The 27,995-nt window shown below is 42.6% G+C and overlaps 1 protein-coding gene and 1 long non-coding RNA gene across 6 annotated transcripts in view; one reads left to right on the plus strand and one right to left on the minus strand.

Moving 5' to 3' along the window:
• Positions 1 to 27,995, minus strand: part of PFKFB4 (6-phosphofructo-2-kinase/fructose-2,6-biphosphatase 4) — a 70,399-nt gene that overhangs the window by 18,787 nt on the left and 23,617 nt on the right. For 2 of the 3 annotated variants that reach the window (XM_082211971.1, XM_082211970.1), the window contains exons 1-10: positions 20,744 to 20,961; positions 10,259 to 10,375; positions 8,788 to 8,884; positions 8,324 to 8,390; positions 6,957 to 7,031; positions 5,627 to 5,683; positions 4,144 to 4,265; positions 2,676 to 2,883; positions 1,831 to 1,977; positions 233 to 337 (exon numbers count right to left, since the gene is read on the minus strand). In XM_082211971.1, coding sequence (XP_082068097.1) covers positions 233 to 337; positions 1,831 to 1,977; positions 2,676 to 2,883; positions 4,144 to 4,265; positions 5,627 to 5,683; positions 6,957 to 7,031; positions 8,324 to 8,390; positions 8,788 to 8,884; positions 10,259 to 10,375; positions 20,744 to 20,846 — 1,098 coding nt within the window. In that variant the 5' untranslated portion in view covers positions 20,847 to 20,961. Of the gene's footprint in view, positions 1 to 232; positions 338 to 1,830; positions 1,978 to 2,675; positions 2,884 to 4,143; positions 4,266 to 5,626; positions 5,684 to 6,956; positions 7,032 to 8,323; positions 8,391 to 8,787; positions 8,885 to 10,258; positions 10,376 to 20,743; positions 20,962 to 27,995 lie in introns of those variants that run through there. The other variant, XM_082211972.1, reaches the window with a different exon arrangement.
• On the plus strand, positions 21,003 to 27,949 carry LOC309526080. Of its 3 annotated transcripts, XR_014216641.1 has the most exons (4): positions 21,003 to 21,530; positions 22,578 to 22,771; positions 25,054 to 27,454; positions 27,847 to 27,949. It is a non-coding gene; the product is annotated as an uncharacterized lncRNA (long non-coding RNA). The 3 variants fall into 3 exon arrangements; XR_014216640.1 differs by having other exon boundaries at positions 22,578 to 27,454; XR_014216642.1 differs by having other exon boundaries at positions 21,192 to 21,245; positions 22,578 to 27,454.

The raw sequence follows: 27,995 nt of genomic DNA on the forward strand, positions 1-27,995 counted from the left end.
AACTGCTATGTTTAACACATGTGTATACAAGTGAGAACTTGAGATAGAGATAGATATTATGGGGGGAAATCTGCCGAAAGACATTTGTAGAGCTATTATGAAAAAATCGCTTTTTCCCTTTGCCTCAAAAGCCCCCCCCCCCCTTTAAACATTGCACTTAGCACCCCATTTGCTGCTAGGTATCCTTACACACTTCGCATCCAAGAAGAGAAAATATAACAAAATAGCATACCTCCCCCTTAGGATATCTATATCTGTATTTGTCCTGGTCTCTCAAAGCAAATTCTAATGGATAATGTTCCTGAATTTCTTCATATGTCATTTCTTCACAGACTCCCTAGGGAAACAACGAGAACATGAGAATTAGTGTAGGTTTATGGTTAAAAGACTGGGCTGTTTATAGAGGTTGCTCATCTGACATAAAACACTCTCAACATCAGACACCCACCTACTGTACTATATGGGAATAAAAGTATTGACTTATGTTACATAGGTTGTAGAAAGCACTACAAGTAAGTGGTCTGGATTTTCAAAAAGAACTATGGAAGTATTTTTATTACTATTACAACTACTACCAATTCCATAAGGGCACTGGAGTTTACAACGTAATATACATTTAAACAGTGCTTGTGACATCCCTCCCCCGAAGGTGCACATTGTATAACACACGTTTATGGTGTTGCAAAAATCCTGGGTTTTACTGCGACTTCACTGCCATGCTGTCTTAAGCGTCTTGCTACCTGAAGCAAGTGCTTGGGTTACTTGTACAATCTATACAGTCCTGCCAGCTATCCTCGCGGCAAAAGCTTCAAGAAGAGAAGACACACTATTTTCATCTCCCTTTCCTTCTTTTTTTGCTGGAGATAATACAGATAATCACACACTCTGCACATTTTCCTCACCGCACACTCCCAATGCGTTTTGAATTGCAGGATGGGGAGCATGGTGTTCTTCATTTAGAACTTTGAGGGTGTGAGCCGATCAATGATTTCACTTAAAAATACCCTGAAGTAAGTTGAGTGATGCTTCAATGAGAAATACAATGCAGATCTAATTGAACTAATAAAGCTCAGTACCAAAGTGAGATACAGTGGTACCTCTGGTTATGAACTGAATCCATTCGTAACCAGAAACCGTTCTTATCCTGAGGCACGCTTTCAGTAATGGCGTCTCCCGGCGCACGATTTTCGCTCACATCCTGGGGCAAAGGTCGCAACCAGGAGCAGCTACTTCCGGGTTAGCGTTGCTCGTAACCCGGAATGTGTGCAACCAGAAGCGTTCACAACCAGAGGTACCACTGTAAAGGCTTGAAGGACTTCTCAAGGATGGTGGACTAACATGAATCTAATCATTATTACTTTCTAATCCTAATAATGATGACAAATACAACACTGTTTTATTATGCATATACATAGCTAGAAGAAGAAGAAGAGAAGAAGAGTTTGGATTTGATATCCCGCCTTTCACTCCGTTTAAGGAGTCTCAAAGCGGCTAACATTCTCCTTTCCCTTCCTCCCCCACAACAAACACTCCGTGAGGTGAGTGGGGCTGAGAGACTTCAGAGAAGTGTGACTGGCCCAAGGTCACCCAGCAGCTGCATGTGGAGGAGCGGGGAATCGAACCCAGTTCCCTAGATTACGAGACTACCGCTCTTAACCACTACACCACACTAGGTGCCATTCAACCAATAATTATGAAAACAAGTCCCTGCAGACTTGCAATCTAACCGGAACACACACAGGAGAACTCCTACTAATGCATCATAAAGTAAGTCTCTTTCCATCATACAAATTCAAAACCGTTTCAGATGTGACCATGAGATGATCTTACCGCATCTATTTCATTCAGAACTTTCCACTGTTCGTAAGGCACTCCCAAAGCCTCTGCAGTCTGAATGGTCCTTTTCATCTGGCTCGTCCATACTTTCAGATCTTTGCTGTTTTGCTCGTTAATGAACTGTGCCAAACTCTTGGCAAACTGTAAAAGCACGTCAAATAATAATGTCATGAGGAAATTGCAGCTGAAGCACTCCAGTCGAGTTAGATGCCAATAGGACCTAATTCTCTAACCGTGAGGTAATGGTGTCTTTCAAAATGGCTCCGTGTATGCCTTCAACAAAACAAAGTCTGTTGGCCTGTGAAATGAGGGCCACAACAGATATTCAACTTTTCTATGCTATTCTTTAGCTTGGATCCAATTGAGCACTTCTCCAACTACAATACACTTCCCATTTGTGCAAAAGGAGTGGGACATTCCCTAATCTATACCAGTCTTCCCTTCTCACTGCGCCCCCCCCCCCGTCCCCTGCACTTCTATGTCACATTGGACACCATTCTTGATGGTCTTCTGACTTTGAGTAGTGGTTTTTCACAGGATACAGGGGGCTACAGAAGGATGGAGGCAGCCAGGGGGAATCCTGCTCACAAAACAAGTATAACCAGTTAAAATTAAATTTTAAAATACAGTCTGGGGTCAGCCCTCCCAAACCTGGTGTCTTCCTCCAGGAGCTTTGGGTTACAATTCCCATCAGCCCCAGCCATCATGCTTGCCCTGGTTGGAGCTGATGGAAATAATAGTCCAAAAGAGGCACCTGTAGGGAAAAGCTGGTCTAGATATAAATTGGTTGACGGTACGAAAGGAAAAAGAATCCCTACATTAGAGATTACAATCCCTACCTTTTTCCCTCTATGAGACAGCCCGGTGTCTCCTCCTATTCTTCCCTTTAGATTGAGTTCACTTTCACCATGCCGACAGAGGTAGATGGAGCGAGGAGTTACATGGATATTCATGAGGTAGTAAACAATCCGACTCTGAATGTGGTCCATTACTCGGTTCACGAGGTAACTCCGTCCAACATCCATTATTTTAATATAAGAAAGATCCCTATTCACGGTAAGAGACAAAACTATATGTGAAAACTACAATATTCAAACCAGTGCTTCATTTATCTCCTCCAAAGGCACCAGATCACAAATAAGGGGTTGTTTTTACCATGTGCTAGAATATGATGGAAACAACTTCCCCAGAACAACTAGCAAGGGAAAGTTGGGTAGTGCACAATTATACCCTAACATAATTTCTCTTGGGACTACGACCAAGTAGATGGCTTTTGCATATGGGAAGAACTATCCAATCCCGATAACTTGCCATTAGTTAAGGCAAGCAGGACCAGCAGCAACATATGGTGTCCCTGGTTATAGTGGTGGAGGTAGTCAGGCAGCCATGCCCTTTTGCAGGAGATACCAGCGGGTATAGGAGGTATAGAAATGTAATAAATAATAATAAATAATAATTCCCCATCCTTCAACAGTCAGTCAGCATTCTGTGCCCATTTAGCATCCCCAATCCTCATTGAAAGTGTGTGGTGTGTGTGTGTGTGTGTGTGTGTGTGTGTGTGTGTAAATTTTACTTCTATTAGGGCATAGTTTGCCCACCAAGCAGCCACAGGCACCATGGCAAATGTGAAGGCATTCACTGGTACCCAAAACTCTCTCAAGTTTTCATTCATTCTTTTCTTTTTTTAAAGGTTCTAACCCACCTAGAAAGGTTATTGGGCAACTGTGCAAGCAACTTCTAAGCAATTTCGGTGAAATGATAGTAAGTGTGGTATGGGCACTTTGTATATTTTTCCTGATACTGAGGAATGCTTCCTGTTGCCGCTAGACAGCAATAGGGGTGTGGGTGTGTAAAATCATTATTATTGTGTGATCTCCACAATCTGGACCAACAGGACATAGGTGACTTTCCATGGTAAGCATAAGGTTGTTAGAAGGTGGCTGTCTCTCTAATTTTTTGTTCCAGTGAGGGGATAAACCTGTGTCTTGGCAGCACTTTAAGACCGCAGAACTGGGCTCCTATAACTGAGTGCCTCCCCATGGAAAAATATATCCCTACATGTAGAAAACTAAAATGTCCAGAAGAAAGCTGGACTTGATTATTTTCCCTTCCTAGTATTCCAAGTACAACTAATGATTTTTTTAGGCATGGATGAGAATTCAAATCGAGTGAGCCCCACCTGCAATCTGAAGCGGAAAATCTCAAATAGGCATAGATTTAATCACACCAGTGAGAATTAAGCCACACATAGGCAGAATTAAAATTCTGAAGGTAAACGAAGCATCACGGAGACTTGTGGCGACTTACTTGTCTAGATTTTCATCTAGTGTCTCGTATGAATTCTTGTAACACTCAATTCTTTTCATGAAGTCTTCTGCAGCTTCATCGCTACCACAGTCAACATAATCGGGACTTCCCAGCTTCACTTGCTGATTGAGAAAGAAAGTATGGGATTCTTTTTTATTTAAAAAAATTACTCTTGCTTATTTAATGAAATTTGTATACCGCTTATCTATTAAAAAAACCCTCATCTAAGCAGTTTACATAAAATTAAAGCATCAATAAAAGTCAGAACTTAACACTGACTTTTATTGATGCTTTAATTTTATGTAAACTGCTTAGAAGAGGTTTTTTTTAATAACTTATCGATTTCTTTTTACAAAACATAAATAAAATCAGCAGTTAACAATATACAATAAAATTTAAGGGTTTTCAGTTTAGAAAAAGAGAAGTCAGGAGTGACATGATAGAAGTGTACAAAGTGTATGCATATAGTGTGGAGGAAGTGAATAAACAAAAGTTCTTCTCCCTCTCTCATAACACCAGAAGGCTGCAACATCCAATGTTACTGATGTCAGAAGACTCAGGAGAGACAAAAGGAAGTATTTCTTCACACAGAAGATAGTTAAACTATGGAGTCTGTTCCTACAAGAGGCAGTGCTGGTCGTCATCCTTAAGAGAGGATTAGACAAATTCATAGAGGCGATCATGGCTACAAACACTGACCGCCATGTTTGACTTCCACTGTCAAGAGGCAGTATGCTTCTGAATACCAGACACCACAGATGTGGAGAGTGCTAATGAGCTTAGATCCTGCTTGCAGATCCTTCCTGCAGGCATTTGCTTGACCACAGTGATAACCGAATGCTAGACTAGATAGCCCACTGGCCTGATCAAGCAGGCTGCTCTTCTGCAGAACAGACCAAGTTCAATCCCTGGCATCAGCAGCAGGTAGGACAGGGAAAGACTTTTGTTGGAAACCCTGGGGACAGGCTGCCTGTCAGTGTGGATAATACTTAGCTGGATGAACCAGTGCTCCGATACGGTCTAATAGAAGCTAAGATAACAAATTTGCACAACAGCAAGCATCACGTGTAACCTGTATTGCAAGGAAAAAATGGTTGCCTGCTTGTAAGTTAGGGTTTTTTTCAAATAAAACATATATTGAAACTTCCTTTTAAAAAAAAGATAATGATTGTGAAGAAACTGGAGTGGACATTGCAAGAGCTTTTGTTCAAAGCAATTCTGACAAAGCCTTGCATCGAACGATGTGCAAGATTTGCCACGAAGCAGAATGCAGGAAGCATTGTGGGCCAAATGCCTTCAATTGCAATCTCCAACAGAAAACTGCAGAAACAGATTGTGTGCAATCCATAAATCCAAAGGATTGTATAAAAGTAGGTAAAATGGAGAAGGGTAAAAGGAAGCAACTGTACCATGTGACTGATTTTGGAAATTATATTGAGACATAAAACCTTTTCCTTCTTTTAAAGCAGAAGTTGATACTCACCACAATATTTGCAGCAATGACTTCTGGATCAACACATACTGACTCCACGAAGAAAGTCTTTGAGACAAACAGGAACAAACAATTATGGAAGTGACAAAAGAGGGAAAGGGTTAGAACAGATCCAGTGACTAATACTGCAAATGCAGGCTTGTGTCGTCAGCAGCATATTTAGTCTTACAAACTATGTTTTGCCTTTAAATACGCCTTCTGCTGAACATCCCATCAGAGATCAAACATTCCCCCTGGTACTTTTGGGCACCTCCAAACAGCAGAGTGTTAATGAAGCAGTTGCAAATTAAGAAGGCAAGTCATTGAAAGGGAGACAGGCGGCACACTGGCTTAGAGCCTACGGCACAGTAGCGAAGCCTTACGGTAGCCTGACATAACCTCTGATCAAAAAGTACAGCTTCTTTCCAAAATTGCAACACAAAGTAGAAGCCTGGGGTGTTGACACACCATACTACTTCTCTGTCAGTGAAGTCTGCTGTGGTGAAGAAGCAGCGCTGTTGATTTGCCAGCAGCAAAGACAAAACAGACACAGAAAGAGGTGTATAAACAGGCCGTTCCTACCAGCAAATAAAAGTATTAATACAGAATACCTAGCTGCAGTATAACAAACTGTTAATACAGATGCTTTTGAGTTGAACTCTATGCAAGGTATCTTTGGGAGGATGAACAAAGAATACACGCCCCAGTAGTGGTGTGTGGGGTGAGGCAGGGTCATAGAGATGCCCTTTGGAATACTGGCATCATTGTTGCTTCACTGGACAAAGCAGAAGCACCAGTGGAAGCACCACGAGTGGGGTGGGTGGGTGTCGCACAGCCCCAACCCCATTACCACCTCCATCCAGCTCTGTCAAGGTAAGGAGAAGAGGTGCCTGTGTTGGGAAGGCAGCCCTGCAGTTTCATCCCGCCACCTGCATTGCAACTGCGTGCTCCCCCATAAAGCAATCCACCCACAGAGAAGCTGTATTGACAAGGGAGTTAAATGCTAATAAGACAACTATGATATGCTAAGGAGAAAGACAGTTTATTCCAGCCCACTGTCTGAAATCCTAGAACAGGGTCTCAGAATCCTGTCTCCCAGTCAGTGGCAGTAACCATTAGCACAGTAGGACCCATTATCAGCAAACAGGGCGACTGATTACACATTAGGAGCTGCAATTAGTATGGTTTAATGGAGGCGATACTTATTGCACAAGACTGCTACTGGAAAATATCACATGAAGTTTCAGTCAATGCCATCTCTTAACTATCGTGTATTGAGAACAAAGCATCAGTCTGTACTCCCCCATACGAGCCATTTCAAACATCTTGGCTCTTAACTCACCTTATACCCATTTTCCTCCCCAAACTTATAGATGGTTTCTCTGCGTTCCCTTGTTGTGTTTGTGGCATCAAAAACCTAAAGGAAAAATAAATGCTATATTAGAAAATAGAAAGCTACAACCCGGAAGGAGTAGATCTCATGTAACAGCAACCAAAGAGAACAGATTTGTCACAAACTACTCTTTCCCCACCAAACCTTTTACATGTACCTGTAGAAATGAAATACAGGCACATAGCAAATTCATGTTACTGGCTCTGTGAAGCATACATGTTTAAACACAGAGGTACAAAGTTTATTCTTGGTTCACTTCATGGAACAAGGAAAGGAGGCAGTCCAAATAGCCCAGTGCAAACCCCCAAATTTGGTATCCCTTCCCCCAAAAAATTCATGCTCGCTTTTTGTTATTTTGTGCAATAAACTCAACAGTTTTGTACCACTAAACACAAGTATATACTGAGACATCAAATCAGGTTTATCATTTAGTCCTCACAGTTCAGGTCATTTGCCAGGAGATCACAAATGTTGGACTAGACAATTAAGAACTTCCAGTGGGTTTGACTAAGGTTTGATTCATAGCATTTGAGAGCTGGATTATGTAAGTGGACTGGAACCAATCATTTCTGAACAATGAACAATGGTAAGTATGAAATATGTGGGGAATTCTTCTTTCCTGGTAAACTATGCCTTCCCACACATTTCATCGTTGTCCTTGTGTAACACCACAACATGCTTTCAAGAAGCTTTTTCAACAAAACCATGCAAACAAACATTACAGGCTAGAAAGCTGAGGGGCAATTTTAAAGATTAAAATAGGGAAACCAGTAAGTAGCAAAAGGCACAAGTTCATCAACAGGAAGGGGGGGGGAATCAACTGCATGAATGAGGGTCAAGGATGGCTACTGGGTTATCATTTCTTTCTGTTCTTAGAAAAATCATGCAAGGTCTATGTCAACATCACAAACTCTATGCAGCACAAACTGTACACTACACGTCTCCCTGGAATTCAAAAAGCAAGAAGAGGAGAAAAATGGAAACACTGCAAATTCTGTTGAACATTTACTGCACCAGAAACTTAACATCCTATTTCAAACAGGAGAGATACTTCCTAAAGCAGAATTTATGAGAAGAAGTTCATGGTCCTAACTTGGTCTCTCCCCCCCCCCACCTTTCCATTATAATTCATAAACATGTCATCCTAATCTCCATCTAGTATGGAATCAATAATTAAACCCCCACTGGTCTGAACAATATTGCAATATTAATTTTGCATTTAGAACGGTGTTGTCAGTAACTAATGTCAGAAAATGCAGCTAGTTAATGGTTTGGGGTGTTGTTGTTTTTTGCAAAGGGATGAGAGAAACACTTACTGCCACGTGCCCATTTTCTTCACAAAGGTATCGCCGAACATCATTCAGTGCTGCTAAGGCACACTGTCTTAAAAATAAGAGATAATATAACAATTATATTCCCGAAAAAATTGCATCATTAAATATACATGGCACTTACTTTGTCTACAGCATGCTTAAAAGCAAAATGCAAAATTTCGGAATCAATTAACCTATTTTACATCCAAGACACACACTTTAAAAATGTAGAAACAAGTTAAACATTTTCTTTCAGACCATAAAGCTAGTATAGTAGTACTAAGATTATAATCTGTATGAGGAATGCAACCCTTAGGGCTCGTCAATAATTTGAGCCATTGTAGGGTCCCTTTCCTTGAATTGATAAGAGCTGGTAGCAGCTGTCTCAAATGCTGAAAACACAAAATATTCCTGCAGATCAATGCAACACTGTGAAGCAAAAGGAAAAAGACACATTACAAACTTACTTTCGGATTTTCAGACCTTCTTCATTGTCTGGCAGGAAGAACTCAAAAGACTTGTATGTTTTTACCAAGTCTCGCCGATACTGACCAACATTAAATTCTGCATGGAAAAAAAATCAAGAAACTTGGCTTTAACAACATCTGCTTTCTCCTATGATGTATAGATGAGCCAGCATAGCATAGAATAGCATCAATCCTGCTCCTACGAATCAGAAACCCTACCCCGCCCTGGTTTCAATCTCACCTGTGCCATGTACTCAACAGGTGGCTACAACCTCTCTGCTTCAAATCATGTGCAATAATATAGGAAGGCAATAATACAGATTGTATTAGGTTGCAGCCCTGTGTGCATACCTAGGAGCAAGCCCTGTGAGAACAGCCTCATGTTGCGAGTCTCATAGGCTAACACCTGTAGGCTGCATGATTCACAACCCTCAGGAATCCCACTGTATGAAAGGCTTCGCGTGTAGACCAATGCGTTGACACAAGGTCTTGGTAGTTTAGTTGAAACCTGGCTGCCTTTCCTCAGAATGAGTTTGCAGAAGAAAACAGTAAATAATGTTCTGTTTTTCTAAAACAACTTGTATCCTGGTTTGGATAATATTGTGACTTGGGAGTGTATGAATCAGCCTTCAGGTATGGCAACCTTTGGATCCACAAAGTAATAAAATATGTAACACTTGCTGACCTGTAGCAAACGGTAACAATTCCTAGCAACCTCAGTAACTTTCTAGATTCTTGTCAATATAATGTTCATCTAAGAACAAAACAGCAACAGCTCAACTTTAGACAGTAATACATAAACCGCCAGGCTGATTTTAAGCAACACAGCCATATGACAAGCCGTACGAATGAGAGGGAAGTTCCCCCTTTCCTCAATAGTCTCATAAGACTGGGCTGCATGACAAGTTCAAAATTTAAGGAAAATAAAAACAGAACAGATGAAACTGTTTGTTGATGAAACTCATTTGGGTTTTATGCTTTTGCATGGGTGCCCTTGGGTTATATGAAAATAACTCATTCCTTTGCCTTCTCAAACTAACATGTTGATTATCACGCTATGCCCTCTGCAAGCGGTCCAATCAGGAGACTCCTCAGATCTTCCCAGCACCAATCAACTGGACAATTGGGAAGGGGGAAGAAAGCACTTGATGGGATTTCAGGGATTCATCATATCCCTCCCACTGCCCAGCTTTTTAGTGCTGGAAACATCTGAAGAACACACCAATTGCTGCACTCCTCAGCTGTTCCCAATGTCAACCAGCTCAGTGGGGGGGAGGGGGAGAGGAGAGAATCAGCTGGGGGCCACAGGGGAATTAGTCAAGAGATGAACATGGTTTGCCCAGGTGTGTCCCAAAGTTTCGTGCACCCAGATAGCACTATAAAAAATAATCATAATATTAAAGTTAACAAAAGAATTTTAAGCAACCTACTCCCAACAAAATCTGTACCATACGAAGAAAAAAGCAATCACCTTTTGTGGGTACTCCAATCCAGTTTAAGTAGCGTGTCAATTTCTTTGAGATGTAGGTCTTCCCTCTTGCTGGGAGCCCAACCATAACAATCAGCGTAGGGCAGTTGGTCATACATACTGAAAATAAAGATATATACTTGGTAATCATGCCAAGTAGAAGTTCGGGTTACAATTAATTCCATTTAGGAAACAGCTGTGTTTTTTTGGACAGGATGTGAACATACTGTCGTTCCCACTGTGGTTTTGTTTTGGTTTTTGGATTTTTTGGTTGACACAACTCTTGATGTTTTCCCAGCAAAAAAAGCCTGCCTAACTGGATGAACTGTACAAAGCTACATTTTACTTTTATCAGAAGAGATGCTTAGAAATCTAACACATTCCTCATCCTTGCTATCAGTTCTACATGTTTATTCTTAAATTTCTGTAAAGCCAAAGGTTTCCCCTTGAGTCATCTTTTCAGTTTTTCTCAATCCTATAAAAGCAGGGTAGAAAACAGGCACCAGCACTGATAAATGGATTTAATCCACTTAAAAACTTTTGTTTGCAACCAATACAGTTATTATTCTTTCAGGAGTCCCTAGCCTGTGCTCATTGGCCTAAGTGAACATATATCTCTCTTCCTGACATAAACAGTATTTTTCAGCATTTTCAGCATTCAAAATAATCACAGAGTGTTCCAAATACAGCAAAAAGGTCAAACACACTGTTATGGCTAACTTGAAAAGAGGGTTAGCTGAGAAACAACCACCAGCTGAAATTCTAAAGCAAATTTCAGCATCTCTGATTACATTAACAAGCCCTTTGCTAAGGGCAAATTCAGTGCAAGCAATCTAACTTTAGAACTTCTGAAAGGAATTCAAAATTAGAAAAACAAACAATGTGCAACGCTATATCCATGTGTCAACCACTCGCTTAGGAAAGTGCCTGAAATGTTGTGCAACAGTCTTTTCAAATAATTTTAGTATGTGACAACAGAAGCATGTGTTGAGAAATAAAAACAAGAAGGAACAAAGTGCAAACATGTGAAAGACACATCGTGTCCCTAAACAGGTTAAGAAGCACTGGTTTATCAGTCTCATTAAGGAAAACACAGAAGAAAGCACACTACTTTATACTGTAAGAGGTCCTGGAGGGAGCTGTTCAACTGTAGTCAGAATTTGCTGGGGCTCCACAAAGGTGAGCTAGTAGAAGCAGGAGCAGCATGTTTTCGAAGACTCTTTTGATATTACTCAAGTGCCATCACCTCCGCAGCTCTACTTACTTACAAAGAATGATGGCCGCAAGACAATATGCAGTTACCTATGCTTAAAATGTCCTTCAGACCAAGTTCAGCATTGCAGTCAATGCTAGGGTTGCCAAACATCTGGAATTTCCAGGACATACCTGGAGTACTGCAGTCGGAAGCAATGTCCAGGCGAGAACTAGCTGGGAAAATCCAGACGTACGGCAAACCATGTCGGCAGTTTTCATTAAAAACAGCTTTCCTTAAAATATAGCAGGTTTGAAAAAAAAAAAAAAAAAAAGTCCAACCACTTTTGTGTCCCATTTTTCACTTTTTGAAATATGGCAACCCTAGTTAGCTGAGCACAGTAAGAAATTCTATGAAAAGTATATGCGATTTTGTTGATAAGTAAGGAAAAAAGCTAAGATTTATTCTCAACAAGGGAAAGGGGGAGGAAAATATACAAAATCAGACTATTTCGGGTCCAAGCTCGAACAGTGCAAATATAGCATTTGCTCTCTCTTTCATTAGCTAGAAAATGGGGGGAAATGAAGTTGCCAATGTTTGTGGCAAACAATACATAATTTTCTACCTTTGTTATCCATTCTGAGAGATAAGGAATTTGGCCTAATTCTGATTTAAGATCCATCAATGAAAATATCAGACACACTAGGACTTAGCTGCCTGAAGAAAACTCCATGCTAGAAAGTTGTACAAACTATTCTCAATAAAAAAGCCACTACGTACTGCAACTATTCTTCATATCAGAGGTGGGTGAACTGGGTCTGGCTATCACTTCCCCCCACCTCTCACGACAGCCAATCCTCCGACATAACCTGACTGTCTGGCCTTGAGAAGCCCCTTTCAAGATACTATTACCCACAATGCTTTGCAAGAAGCTAAGCAAGACCTGACAACCAGGTGATCAGTGATGCCTGCAAACTCCCTTTTGGCTGAGTGGCTGATATAGAAGCAAGAATATGATGAACCGAGAAACAGAATGCATTCAGTGCAATGTGCGGGCGGGTGGGGGTGCTTTGAGCAACCAGAAATCAACTAAGGATTACACAAGGCACATATGACTGGGGAAAAGGCAATAGGAGCTTATCACAAAATGAAATGGGAATAAAAATATTGGATTAACTAGGTGACGTCTAGGTGTGAAACCATGGTTACAGAAGCCTGCATGTTCAAAGCTGCCAGACTGTAACCACTGAGTATCTAAAGCAGGCACAAGACTTTCACTAGGACCATGTCTTTTATTCCAAGGCGGGAGGAACTCTGCACTTAAGAGCAGGGTTTGAAATTAACAGGGAACATTTTACACCCAAAGATTCTCCATTTGAAAGCACCTCATAAAGTCTGGGTGCCTTTTTTTTTGCACCTGGCTGACGCTCAAGTACAGTGGTACCTCGGGTTAAGTACTTAATTCATTCCGGAGGTCCATACTTAACCTGAAACTGTTCTTAACCTGAAGCACCACTTTAGCTAATGGGGCCTCCTGCTGCTGCCAATTTCTGTTCTCATCCTGAAGCAAAGTTCTTAACCTGAAGCACTATTTCTGGGTTAGCGCAGTCTGTAACCTGAAGCGTATGTAACCTGAAGCGTATGTAACCCGAGGTACCGCTGTATTACTGAAATGTATGTGCTTTGAAGCCTCAAAGTATATGTTAAGGATAGACACAATATGTTAAAGAATTTAACAATAAACAGTAGAGTGCTTTGAAAACTAAAGTATGGTACCAATATTTTTATTGTAAACACCCAATCAAACATGTATTAAAAATTTCTGCTAAAAATGTAATATTAACAATGTGTCACCTATGTAAATTGCGTATTAATCCATGCTTATCAAAATAATAAATAAAAAGGTGTTGCCAACTCTCCCGCCCCCCAAAAAAAAAAACATGATGACTAGAAATTTGGTGCCCACAACCCAGGTCCCAGAAGCCATTTGACTCCTAGCTTTTCTATCCCAGTTTCTAATACTGCTTAAGAGACCAAAAAAGAGAAGTCGCTCTTAAACTAAAGTATCAGACCTGACAAATAGGCACGCATATTTTATTTCAAACTTTTAAACAATTACTCATCTAATAATATGTAGCAAGTAAAAATTGCTTCCAGGTGATCAGTAGGGAAGGCCACCACGACTAGCACAGATATTATTTGGGGTTAGGAACGATATAGTGTTTATAGACTAGCACTTTTTGTAAACTTAATTGTAGAGAACTAGGGGTCTTAGTAGATTTGGATTACAATTTCCATCAGCTCCAGCTGTGCTGCAAAGCACATTGGTGATGTAGCTGATGTAGCTACTTCTGTTTCCTGCCTGCTATCCTATCTCATCTTCCTGTTTTTCTCCTTAATTCTAGGCAAACAGTCACTTCTGAAATATGTATCTAGTAACACAGTGGTGAATGTTAAGCTGATAGTGGTTCTAGATGTCGGGTAACAATTCTGATCGTTACATTGCAAGGTTAAACAACTCCATTGCACATTTCATGGTTGTATTCAACAGATCTTCTGAAAAGAAAGTAACATTTAACGTACCCAGACTTATAGTTTGTCACCCCCAGGCCAGCTATGAGCAGTAAACCAAGAACAAACATTGGTTCCAACTTCTGGTTTGTTAGAGCAAGACAAACCATGAGTATGGGTTCGATGTAATACTACCGTATTTTTCGCTCTATAACACGCACGAGACCATAACACGCACATAATTTTTAGAGGAGGAAAACAAGAAAAAAATATTCTAAACGAAACAGTGGGTGAATGATTTTTGTGGTTCATGCTGTGGCCACAGACATGTGATCTGACAGTGAGTTTGGAGTAGCCCAATGCAAAAATCCTGAGGATCCATGTGGATCCATCCTTTGTAACCACGGAGGAGGGAAGGAAGGGGAACCATGGATCCTCTGCTCACGACTGCAGCAGATCCCCCCCGCCACCCGCAGGCATTCGCTCCATAACACACACAGACATTTCCCCTTACTTTCTAGGAGGAAAAAAGTGAGTGCTATGGTGCAAAAAATACGGTAAGTCAGCCCATGGCTCAGCAGTACCAGGACAGGAGTGAAGCAGCTGCAATATTCAGTCCAGAAACCTGCACCTTTGCTTGTTTGCACTAAGCCATGGTTTGGTTTAACCTTATGCGTCTCTTTGTATTTCTACAGCCTGCATTAGAACTATGATATGATGACCATTACTTGAGTGGAGTAATAAACTGAATTTTAATATGTTGTTGTAAAAGTAATGAGAACCTGTGTTCTAGAAAAACATTCCAAAGTTTAATAGTCCACGGACTTTATCAATGACAACAACAAACACTTTCATACTTTCAAAAGCTAAAGCGCTTAATCAGCTTCTTATTAACTGGCACTGGAAGCTTGCATTTATCTGCCTTTGAACCCATCCTGTTCAATTAGCCAGTCACTAAATGACAAGGTCCTTGTTCACATCAGATTAAACAACTTGCCAAAGAGCTAGAGAAATAAACCTGTTATCCCAGTGCACACAACACTCTTCCCCCCCAGGGAGATAGCCAGCAATTACTGAAATGCAGCACAACCACAAAACTTTCCCTTTAGCAGTTTTACTCTTGGTTACTTGTGGTCAGCTTGGGGCACTGTTGCATTGAGACAACAACCTCAAGGACAGAATGCTAAATAATACTTTGTCTTTTTCTACTACACGAAGTGTTTCTCTAGGACATTGAAAGCACTTCATGTATATTATCTGGAAGGAAATAGGTTCCCCATCTCTGTAGCAAAGCCAGCCTCTGTAAATACTTACCATTAAGCCCATACTTCCCTTCAGTCCTTGTCTCTTTTTTTGCCCAGGCTTCAATAGTACCAACTTTTGTACTGAGTGTCAAACAGTGCAAAAACATTTATGGGTCAGAGATCTATTTTTAATTGAGCTCTTTTACTCAGCTACTGTAGACATAGTAACCTTGTGCATTCCTCTTTACTTTCATCAGCCTGTTCCGTGACAAGGACAAAGATAACCATCACAACCGGAACTCACTCTCTCTCTGCACATCCATTTTCACATGAGGGAAGGCCTGGACAATTGTTTTTCCCAATGTTTAGAGACATCCACTATGATAAATGTTTGACAGTCCTGCACTACTGCTATAGAGAGGGGCCAAAGTCTGGTGGCAGAGCACATGCCTGCAGAAGGGTCCAGTTTCAATACCCAACACCTCCAGCTGAAAGTATCAGGAAGCAGTTGATGTCCCTGCTTGGGAACCATACACCATACGGGGCTAGATGGACCAAAGGTCTGAAGTGGCATATCTGCTATTTGTTCATGTGCCAGTCTCCTTAGGACAGAAAGGAAAAACCTGTGCTCTTCTCAGATGTTGCAGGCCTACATCATCCTTGATCACGCACTGTGGTGACTGGAGCAGGTGGGAGTTGCAGTCCAACAGATGGAGAGTCACAGGCTCCCCATCCCAGCCTTAGAAACTGCACCATCTATGCATTTATTTTATACTCAGTACTACCTTTAAGATCTTTGCACATATGCCTGCTGGTTCAGAACAGGCCTAAACCCCTCTCCCCTAGTCTTAACAGAAATATTTTGACCATATCTTATTCCAAATGCACACTTAAAGCACTAGTTAAAGTGTTAAACTGTGTTCCAAGAAGCACTAATTCAAATAATTCCAACAAGAAGCTATTTGAAACCATTAACCAGCCAAATCCTTCTGGAATACTGCCAAAATGGGGCCAAACTGCTGTATAAATTTATTCAACTCCACATTCACACACAGGTTCCGGGAGGACTGTGCAGATCTTAAAACAACCTGAAAGATTAACTCCAAAATAACTTTGGTTCATGCCAATTATAGAAAGGCCAGGTTGCGCTCAGTTTCGGCTTAGTACAAAACATCTTCAGGATTAGATTACTGAAAACGATAGCAGATGGATATCACACTCTTTCATCATTAATGCTTCATCTTAAGCTAAGAGCCGCCCCCCCCCCTCCGGTTAGTCAGTTCAATGTCACTTTTTAAAAGCTCCTTCAATTTTTATCTTCATTTTCCTAGCCTTCAGCCTCTGTGGTAATAAATCACTCTGTTCAAAACACTAATATTCCTATTGTCCCAACACCACTAAAGTTTTTTTTTTTTGGGGGGGGGGTTAGTGCATGAAAAATCCATGTTAGAGGAAAGTAGGAAAACAGAAAACAGTAACATCTACAGTACTGTTTTTGCCAAATTATAGTTAATACACATGGACGCACAGACCCCTCCAGGAATTGAGCAAATTGATGTTGTTACTATGAACTATAGTCTTTCTGCAGTTTTATTTTACCCTTCCTTTCTCAACCATGCATCTCCATAGCAGGGATAGGCAATCTAAGGCCTGGGGGCCAGATGCAGCCCAATCACCTTCTCAATCCGGCCCACGGATGGTCCGGGAATCAGCGTGTTTTTACATGAGTAGAATGTGTGCTTTTATTTAAAATGCATCTCTGGGTTATTTGTGGGGCATAGGAATCCGTTCATTTTTTTTTTTTTCAAAATAGAGTCCGGCCCACCACATGGTCTGAGGGACGGTGGACCAGCCCACGGCTGAAAAAGGTTGCTGACCCCTGCTCCATAGCCTCTTCCTTCCCCTATACTAGTGGGAAACACACAGCAATGTTTGGACATATCACTAAACCATGATTTACCACTACAAGTCAGTGAGCCTTGCATGCACATACACCCCTCACCTACCTGCAAGGAGATCAGAAGCTTCCATATTAGATGGAACTGCAGTCCTCTGAACCCCAAACTGTAGTTAATCTGAACCATGATTAGTTGAAACAATCCAGATGCATAAAGTATAGTTTGAAGTTGACTTGCTTCCAAAAACCATATACCCAATCTGGGATGATAAAACAAATTGATGTTACTCCCCACTCAGCCATGAAGCTCACTGGGTGACTTTGGGCCACTCACCATGCCTAACCTACTTCACAGGGTCGTTGTGACGATGAAATGGGGAGGATCAGAACCATGCATCTTGAGCTCCTTGGAAGAAAAGGGTGGTATATATAAATGTACAGTGGTACCTCGGGTTACATACGCTTCAGGTTACAGACTCCGCTAACCCAGAAATAGTACCTCAGGTTAAGAACTTTGCTTCAGGGTGAGAACAGAAATCGTGCTCCGGCGGCGCAGCAGCAGGAGGAGGCCCCATTAGCTAATGTGGTGCTTCAGGTTAAGAACAGTTTCAGGTTAAGAACTGACCTCCGGAATGAATTAAGTACTTAACCCGAGGTACCACTGTAATAAATAACACAAAATAACCCCCAAACAGAAGCGGCTGCTTCCAATCTCCTCTTCATAGCCATACTGAAGAAGGAGCATGCAAACCAGAGATTAGCGTTGAGGCCAAAAAAAAGACCCAAGAGTGGTGCCTTTTACTTTCAATATCAGGAATTAGATAAAAAATAGTATATTCGTTTGTAAACTGTTTGGGGACCACTGCCATTCAGATCATAACAACATGCCATTGCCTGTATCAGAGATGCAAATAACCACTTGATCACTTAGCTAGGACAAGTAGCAATCCACACCACCATTTTAGACATAGGCATGGAAGTGACTTGTACTGCTCATGACTTAACCCTGCAACCTGCCAAGTGGCATGCTAGACATATGTTGTTGTTGTTTTTTCAATGGCTGCAGCCAACATGGGGGCTGATATACCTGATACGGTCAAAGGTAGTGCAACAAAGGAGCAGAAGGCATCTGTAAGCTTCCAGAGATAGATTTCTGGAGAAAAGAAATTGCCAAAGGGGACATGAATCTATGTAATCTTGAGACAAGAGTATCCTCTTAAGTGAAAGCCAATTTGATTATATATGACTCCAATAGACAGGCAGGTAGGCACATTCATTCTTTCAATCTATGTTGGTTCACACCTGCCGATATATCAGATTTTTTGGGTGGATAACTGTGGGACAAAGTAGGCATTCTGCTACAGGTGAACAGATAGCCTGCTTACAAGCAGCCCACCTCTTCTCAGGATTTGCCTCATTTTCCAGTTGTTTGGTATTTATTACTGGAACGGAACCAAACAAAAATATTGACACCCATTGCCTGCATGTGTTCTTTAGTGCAGAAGCAAGAAATCCACAGGCCTGAGAAACCCAGAGTCCCAGAAGGCCACACGCAGGTTCACTGAATAACAGCCTGTTAGATTAGGCCAATGGCCCACCTAGTCTAGCATCCTCTTCTCACAGTGGCCAACCAGATGCCTGTGGGAAACACACAGCAAGGATCTGAGCACTTTCCCATCCTGTGGCTTCCAGCAACTGGTGTTTAGAAGCATTACTGCTTACAATTGTGGAGGCAGGGCATAGCAGTAGCTTTCGATAGCCATCTCCATCAATATATCTAAATCCTCTTTTAAAGTCATATAGGTTGATAGCCTTCAAGGCCGCCTATGGAAGCGGATGCCATAGTTTAATTATGCACTCCCTGCATGAAGAAATACTTTCTTTTATCTGTCCTGACTCTTCCATCATTCAGCTTCACTGGATGGCCATGAGTTTTGGTGTTATGAGAGAGGGAGAAAAAAAGTTCTCTCTCTTCATGCCACGCTTGTCCATGTACACGTCTATCATATCAAACCTTACCTTTTCTCTAAATCAAAAAGTCGCAGATGCTGCAACCTTCCCTCCATCCCCTTAATCACTTTAGTTGCCTCTTTCTGAACCTTTTCCCAATCAACAATATCCTTTTTGAGGTGAGGCAACCAGAACTATACAGTATTCCAAATACGGTCATACCCGAGATTTGTACGACAGCATTTTGATACTGGCAGTTTTTTTTTCAATTCCTTCCCTAATGATCCCTAGCAAGGAATTTTCCTTTTTCATCACCACTGCAAAACACTGGGTCAACATCTTCATTGAACTATCTACTACATTGAACAAGACCCCAAGGTCTTGTTCCTGGTCCACCAACCCCAGTTCAGGCCCCAAGAGTATGTACGTAAAACTAAGATTTTCAGCAGCCCCATGTGTAAATTTACACTTGTTTACATTCAACTGCATTTGCCATTTTACCACCCATTCACTCAGTTTTGAGAGGTCCCTTTGGCACTCTTTGCAATCTCTATTTGTTTTAAGGACTCTGAAAAAATTAGTATCATCAGCAAACTTAGCCACCTCACTGCTCACCATGGGCGTAGCCACAGGGGGGCAGGGAGGAGCAGATGCCCCCCATAATCAATAAAAATACATAGCTAACTGAGGTTCTGCACCCCTAACAAAAGGCCTGCCCAAAAAAATTCCTGGCTACGCCCACTGCTGTTCACTCTAAACTCTAGATCTTTTATGAGTAAGTTAAAAACCACAGGTCCCAATATCGATCCTTGGGAGACTCCACTTTCTACTTCACTGCATTCAGAGAACTGCTCATTTATTCCTACTCTTTGCTTCCAGCAGCGTAACCTATTTATGATCCATGAGAGGACCTTTCCTTCTATTCACTGACTGCTAGGCTTACTCAGCAGTCTTTGGTGAGGTACTTTGTCAAAAGCTGAATTCCTCCCCCTTTATCTCCCCCTTGCCTTTTTTTGTTGTTCATGTTGCTCCTGCTATAGCTTTTATTTTATTTTATTTCTTTCTTTTACTAGAAAGCAAAGAGCGTGCAAGAAAGCTGGGGTACAGGGAGACTGAGAAACAGGGGGGCAGTGCACTTGGCAAAGGGGCTCGATGTCAAGAGTATGGAGAAACCACCTGATTTCCTCCCAAAAGGCGGACGTTATCAAGTATTTATTGGCAGGGTCTTTAAGGCGAAACACATTCTATGTACTTTTTACTGCAGCCCACCAGAAGGTGAATGGCAGCTAGCAAATCTCTCCAGAGCCTGTATGAGTCGCGAAGCCCTTGCGCCAAGAATAACGGGCACTCAGAGGGCATCGCTTCGATCCCTCTGAGCTGCGCCTCTCCAGGACCCTAATGGACATGCGTTGGACACCGCGCTCCGGCAGCGAGGAGCACAGCCACTCCGGGCACCAGCGGGAGGGAGGGTCATCCAGCTACCCCGCCTCTCCTCGGAAGACGCCGGCTTTCCTATTCTTTCTGCTGAGGTGTTAAGATTTTTGCATCGCCTCTCGTTCCCCTCGAGAGGCCTCCGCTACCACGTCCTGCTTCCTCAATCCCCGGCACACACCCTCGCGGGCTCCGGGCTGATGCAACTCCGGTGTCCCCGCAAGCCAACGCGCCCCGAGATCTGCCCGCCAATACTTGCTTACCGCCTCGCTGCGCGCTGTGCTTTGCAGGCAGCCCGTTGTTGTAAGGCACCCAGATCTTCTGCAGGGGGTTCTGCGTGAGCTCTCGAGCCGGCGGAGACGCCATTCTCGCATTGGGGGCTCGCTCCCTCCTGCGGTCCCGCCTGCTGCGACAAGCTCCAAGGAAGATCCGGGAAGGTGCGCCGCCGCCGACAGCCAGCCAGCCGGCGCGTGTCCTGGATCCTCGGCTACACCGGGGGGGGGGGGGGATTTGCTGGCAAGGCCACCGGAGGGTGGGGCCTGCAGGACGCTCCGCCCCCTCAGGCCAGCGCGGGGAACAAGTTGCGGAGCAGGAAGACTCGCCCCCAACTCCGGAGCGAAGCAATGCGCGCGAGGCGCCGAGGCTGGGCTCCGCCCCCTGCGCGCTTCGCGGAGACAAAGGGATGCCTTGGCCGCGCAGGCTTCAGAAACGGGCTGGGGTAACGCAAGGCAAAGCCGCACTGGGGCCCATGGTGCTTACTCGTAGGTAGGCGCATATGGGTAAAGGAAGCATCAACCCGCTTTAAATGCCACTTAACGTCTGCAGTAATGTGTTCAGGCTAATCCGCAACTGTCCTTGGGGATGGGGGGAGGGAGGGAATACAGTCATTCACAGGTTTGTTACGCTTTAGGATTTTGGGAGCTGTAGTTTTAGGAGAGGGCTCAGTGTGGAAGATCGTTAAGAGTCCTTTTTTAAAAATCCAACATCACTAACCGTGCAATCCTGTGCATGTCAACTCAGAAGTGATCCCCGTTGAGTTAAAATTGGACGGTAAGTGTATATCGGATTGCAGCCTAAACCACTTTAAATCTCCAGAGGGATAGTCAAATTGGACTGCAGTCCTAATCACTGACTGGCAGCGTTGGGGTTTATACAACTCCATCACTCAGGTTGTAAGGGGAGGGGCAGGAAAAAAATGTCCCTTTGCTGCAGCGGTCATGGGATGGCAGCCAGGCCCTGCAAATGCCCAATTTCTGGGATTGCCAGCAGAAATTTCCAACCACCTGATTTAAAAATTGAGGGGAAATAATATATTGCCATTAGCTGTGCTCATTGTGCTTTGGGTGGGTGGGAGTTAAAAGTGAAGACAGAAGCCCCTGCTCTAACATGAATCATACTGTATGCTCAAGCATTTTATTTAAGTAGGTAATGAACATTTCAAAGTGCAACCAGTCTGCCTGCAACTCAAGAGAACATTAAGAACATTAATACATGCAACAGAGCCATGGATTTGTTCTGGCATGAGGTCTAAGGCGACTGACTGTTGCAATCTGATAATTAGAAGAGTTGTTTTTTTAAAACTAGGAATCCAAACAAGCTTCACCTCTGACCAGCAGTATTAACAATGAACTGCATTGCTGCCAGCCACTCTCTCACACAGAACAATCCCCTAAATTCTTACCAAGGAGCTCAACCTCACCACTCTTTTAATTATATCTCAGCACTTTTGACTCAAACAAAATTCAGCACTGTCTGGGAAGGTGAACTAAGCTGATACTTTAGGGAGCCAGAACAAGATCAGTCATTAGCTTCTACAGCAGAAGTGACGAGAACTCCAGAAAAGGAAAACACCTTCCTTTCTTGCCTAAAGGTAAGGGTAAAGGAACCCCTGACCGTTAGGTCCAGTCGCGGACGACTCTGGGGTTGTGGCCCTCATCTCACTTTACTGGTCAAGGGAGCCGGCGTACAGCTTCCGGGCCAGCATGACTAAGCTGCTTCTGGCGAACCAGAGCAGTGCACGGAAACGGCGTTTACCTTCCCACCGGAGTGGTACCTCTTTATCTACTTGCACTTTTGGGCGTGCTTGCGAACTGCTAGGTTGGCAGGAGCAGGGACCGAGCAACAGGAGCTCACCCCGTCGCGGGTATTCGAACCGCCAACCTTCTGATCGGCAAGCCCTAGGCTCTGTGGTTTAACCCACAGCGCCACACGCGTGGCACCTTTTAATTAGTTTCTGAGCCCTGGCCTAGAGGAAGCTCCATTCCTGAGGCACTGCAAGTACCAGGAAACAGGTAATGCCCATTATCATCCATCAAGGTTAATGTTCTCCCTTCAAACAGGACCCCTTATTACACCCCACACAGTTCTGCACTTGTCATCCATGGTAGGCCTCTACTGTTTTAAATGCTCTCCTCCTTGTTTATCCCCTGCATTATTGGTTTTGTTTTAGATGCTTTTATACTGTAGTTTTATTAGCTTTAGGCTGAATTTTTTGTTTTAATGATAATGGATGTTTTTAATATTGTACACTGCTTAGAGATTTTTAAATATTAAGCAAATTACAGGTGCTTTAAATTAAATAAATATCTAGGGAAATTGCTCCCTCTCATAACCAAATTCTAAAAGGATAAAAAACTAAAAGCAGTGTTCAGGCCATGCTCATTCAGTCAAGTTAGTTAGCTCTGCTCACCCTTCCTACCTTGTTCCCTGGTTCTTTATTATTTTGTACTCCTCATCAGGGTTCCAAGGGAAACTGCAACCTTGAATTCTTCTTCTATGCCTTCACCCAAAAAGGCTTTCCCCCCTGTTACTCTATTGCAGACTGGTCAAGGATCTACAGGACAGCATCCTCCCTCAAGTGCTGAAAAGTCGGGGTAGCCAATGTGGTGCTCTCCAAATGTTATTGGACTCCATCTCCCATCAGCTCCAGTCTACATGTCCGATGGTCAAGGCTGATGGGAGATGGAGTCAAACTATATCTAGACGACAACATATTGACTACCCTGGGAATTGATAACAACCATGTTCCGGGTTCTTTTCCCTCTTTAATTTTCTGATTTTTCCGTCCTTTCTGCTCCCCAAGCAAACCAGTAACCTATGCTACTTTAGGCATCTGAATTTAATCTCTAACCCCAGTTTGATCCTGCACATACAGCTGGGTGCCTATTGCCATCCATCTTTCTCCAGTCTTCTCATAGCACATTGCCCCTTCTCACTCTGTACGTCTGTTATTATTGTAATTATTTTACCATTAGCCTGTCTGTCGGTATACTTTTTACTATGTTTTTTCCATTGATGTTTTGTAATATGTTTCTAGTGTTGAACGCTGCCCTAAGGTATTTTGGTAAAGGGCTGTAGATAAATTGAATAAATTATTATCATATTATTATTATTATTATTATTATTATTATTATTAATGTCCTGATCCCCTCTGTCCTTCGTACCACTTACCCATATAGTTGGTGCTAGACCAATCTGAATATCTGGGGTTGCCAACATGGTCCTTGTGACACTTTTGAGGTGCCCATGAAGCCTCAAAGCTCACCTTCCTTGAAATACTGAGGAGGGGGGTACCTATTTTCCACACTGAGAAGTATGTGGAGCTAAAGGAGTTAAGCTGGAAGAGTGACCCTTTTTCCCATCTCCTCTACATATTTTTCAAGGCTCAGATCAATAGCTGAACAGAAAGTGGAGCAACTGAGAGGGTAGGAGGGAAAGGGGGGAAGACAGGATAAAAGGGAGTGAACTACAATATTTGAGGGGAGGGAGGGAAATGGAGTGGCCAGGGCAGGAATCAGGAGAAATACAGAGTGCCAAAGAGCAAATGTGCATGAGCTCAAACACATTGGACTCAATAAAACACCTCTTCTTGGAATGGCATATCATTCTTGCTCCTACCAAACACTACCAAATCATAGACCACATCAGTCTCCATTGACATGAGTCATAGACACCATAGGTCAGCTGCTTTCCAAAACACGAATTCAAGGGCTTATCATTTTTAAAAGGGACTCCTTCAAAGCCACTATCAAATCATAGGTCACCTCTGTGTCCACATAAGTGTCAGTGATTTGTTGTTGCCTTTGTTGTCCTCCTGTGTAAAATCCATGAGGATCCATGCTTTGGCTTGGGTCAAAGTTTCTGTGGTGCTGGCAAGTACCAAATCTTTTACTCAGCAGTCTACTTACTGTTAAGCTTTAATTTTGATGGTGTGGGAGAGGGGGGATACTGTCTAAAATAATGCACATTTAATTCTACTGGATCCAACACTTACCCAGATGCCATGGAAAAGCACAGTGGGGGGGGGGGAGAAACCACCAGAGGGATAGTGTCAGAGGCACTCTCAAAATTCTAGATGTGCGCACAAGACCAAAAAGGTTAGCAACCCAGCAATTAATTGACCTTTCTGTTTCTGTAATAATAAAGTATATTTGATTATTCTGTCTCATGGCTTATTCTGCCTCTTTGGTGCCCAACTTTTAGATAAAAGATCAAATAATTGTCATTCAGGTGCACCTGTACTAACATGGCATCCAACCATCCCTAATTTTATTTGTATGCTTCCTTTCCACAGTGCAAACCATGCTCAAAGCAGCTTACAACGTTAAAAAAAATACAGAACTACAACATAATGAAAGTAATCATAAACAGTAAGTTAAACATTTAAAAATACAAAACCAAACTGAACAATTTCCACATAAATCGCAACAAAATCTGAAATAAAGATACAGAACAGCAACAGCAACAACTTCACCTCAATAAACAAGGACATGCAGTAAAAACATGCTCGAAGGTTTTAATCTCTGAACAGTACTGCAGATCCTGCACTATTTGGCCAGCCAATCAGATCTGCAGTATTGGCTGAAGAATCCATGCCCATTTACTGGAAACCAGCCAGAAGATCAGTTGGTAGCTCTCGATTCCCATCTACGCAAGGCTTATGAGTTCCTGGAAACAAGCGGGAGGGGGGAAAGGTATTTTACGTAATTGTGCAATTATCAAGTAGGAGTTATACTTTCCCACTAGAAAACATTTATGTTTCCTTTTATCCAGCTTCTTAAAAGCTAGATGTGGTACTTAAAAAGGCATGAAAAACCTGTTCTTAGTTTCGTTGAAGATCCATTTGCAGAATGTTAATAAGATAAACAGCTGAGAGCTAAGTTTTATATTAGTCTTTCCCACACAAAGAGGGAAAACAGAAATTTTAAACTAAATGTTCTGTTCTGGTCCTGAATCATGGGGCAGGACAGTAGTTACTACAATGTGTTCTCTGCTCATTCAGTCCCTCTGATACAAATCAGGAATTAAGCACCTGCTTTCTTGGGGTGCAGGTGGGGAATTGCCACTTAGCCCAGCTTATTTTCACACGTGTTGAAAATCGTGGTATAGAAGTATAAAAACAACTAAGTCCCAAGACACTTTAAAGCAGCCTTCCCCAATCTGGTGCCCCGAAGGTGTTTGGAACTACAACTCCCATCAACCTTCACCCAGCATAGCCAGGTTAGCTTGGACTGATAGAGGACACACACCAAACATGTGGAAAGCGCCCAGTTGGGGGAGACTGGGATTTAGGGGCTGTCCTTGATATCACACTGAGCCTTGGAAGCCTCTCATAAAGCAATGGGAACTTCTTGTTTTTTAATTATTTCCCAGGTGGTAGAAGTTTCAGTACTACTTAACTTCAAAGCAAGTGCATGTTGCTGCAGTCTTTGTGACCAAATATGAAAGCTGATTGGGTAGACATTTCCTTTTCTAGTGCCATTTCCTTTTCTATCATCTGGAAGATGGCCTTGACCATAACCTAACAATAAGAGGGTCAGGAAGCTATCTATAATTACTGCAGTAAGGATTTACTAATTGTTCTACTGCTGTCTAGCTAAACTGCTTACCTTCAAAGGTGCTTTACTACTGTATCTTAAGACTGCAAGACAATACTTGTGCAAATAAATGCTTTAAATATTTTAATGTAAAAATTAGGTTAAAATCTTGTCTACTGAAAATAGCCAATCTGTACACAAAACATACTCTTCTCCCAAGTAATATGCCTGCGATAATGTGAGGTTGTAATGACATTCTTTAAGGATTATTTTGCTCTTTGGGTTTTTTTTTTAACATTTAGGGCTATTTAAAGGGTTTATGATCCTAGTGATATGAGATTCTAAGGCTTGACTCAGATGTAATGATATTGGTTGAGTCTAAGCATTGTGATCTTGTGCTCCCCCTACCTCTCACATACCATACTGCAAGGCCAGGTCTAAACATTACATGCACTTCCTGGTGTTTGGGAGCTCTAACGTGAGATCTTTATTACGGTAGTTTGCAATGCTGGCATGTTGCTTGACCTGCTCTTCATTCTCAGAATTCCATGGTAGTGCAACATGCTGTGTGGCAAATACAAGATTTACATTCAATTACTTGAGATGAGAAAGTGATTTGCTTGCCGGGACAGTTTCTGTAGTGGCTAGAGTGATGGATCTTGCAAATCTCTTTATAATATTGTGGTTTGTTAAAATTATTGGTCAGAATGTCTGTCAAAGTCCTGGCACAAAGGAAATAGTCATTACTGTGCCTGAACATAGCAGCTATATTAGATCAGGAGACTCAGGTAGGCAAAACTGCATTTCAGTACTACTTGCACCCAATGATATATGTTTGAACAATGCAGTGCAAGGGCAAATTGTGAATAAGACAAAAAAAAAAACCGGTAACACATGGTGAGGGTGAGGAACCACAACCATATATCTATCCACAAAGCTAAAAAACATTCTTTTTATATACATATAAAAAATCACTTCAACAAAAATATTATATACATTATTACACTTTTCAAACTTTTTATTAAAAAAATCAATCAATCTTAGTATTAAATATCACTCCCTTGCTCTCTTTATGTGTGAGTTTTTCTGAACACAAGATGTGGCCTGCTGAATCAGGCCAAAAGCCCATCAAGTCCTGCATTCTGTTTTCACAGCCAGGTGCAGTGGCGTAGCGTGGGTTGTCAGCACCCGGGGCAAGGCAAGTAATTTGCGCCCCCTAACCCCTAACCTGCCGTCGCTGCCAGCTTCTTCTTGCTGCTGGCTGGGCTGGTGTGGTTCTCTCCCGCGCTCAGCGCTGCGCTGGGCGGCCGCTGCACTGTCCCTCCCCCAGATAGTCCCTCGCTCTCTCTCCGCACCGCACTCCTGGCACCCCCCCCCACAGTGGGCGGCGACCCGGCGGCTCGGATCAGATTCGCACAGCCAGCACTGCAGTGAGAGAGAGTGAGTGAGCCAGGTAGGGGCAGAGAGCTGAGAGCGCGAGCGCGCCCCCCCAGATGTTGCGCCCGGTGCGGCTGGCCCCCCCTGCACCCCCATGCTACGCCACTGGCCAGATGACCATGGGAAGCCCACAAGCAAGACCTGAGCACAACAGCACTCTTCCCCTCTGTGGTTCCTAAAATGATATACAGAGACTTACTGCCTCTGGCAGTGGAGAGAGACTATTATTATTATTATTATTATTATTATTATTATTTATACC

The sequence above is a fragment of the Podarcis vaucheri genome (genome assembly GCF_965113315.1).
Source record: "Podarcis vaucheri genome assembly, chromosome: 2".
Classification (NCBI taxonomy): Eukaryota; Metazoa; Chordata; class Lepidosauria; order Squamata; family Lacertidae; genus Podarcis; species Podarcis vaucheri.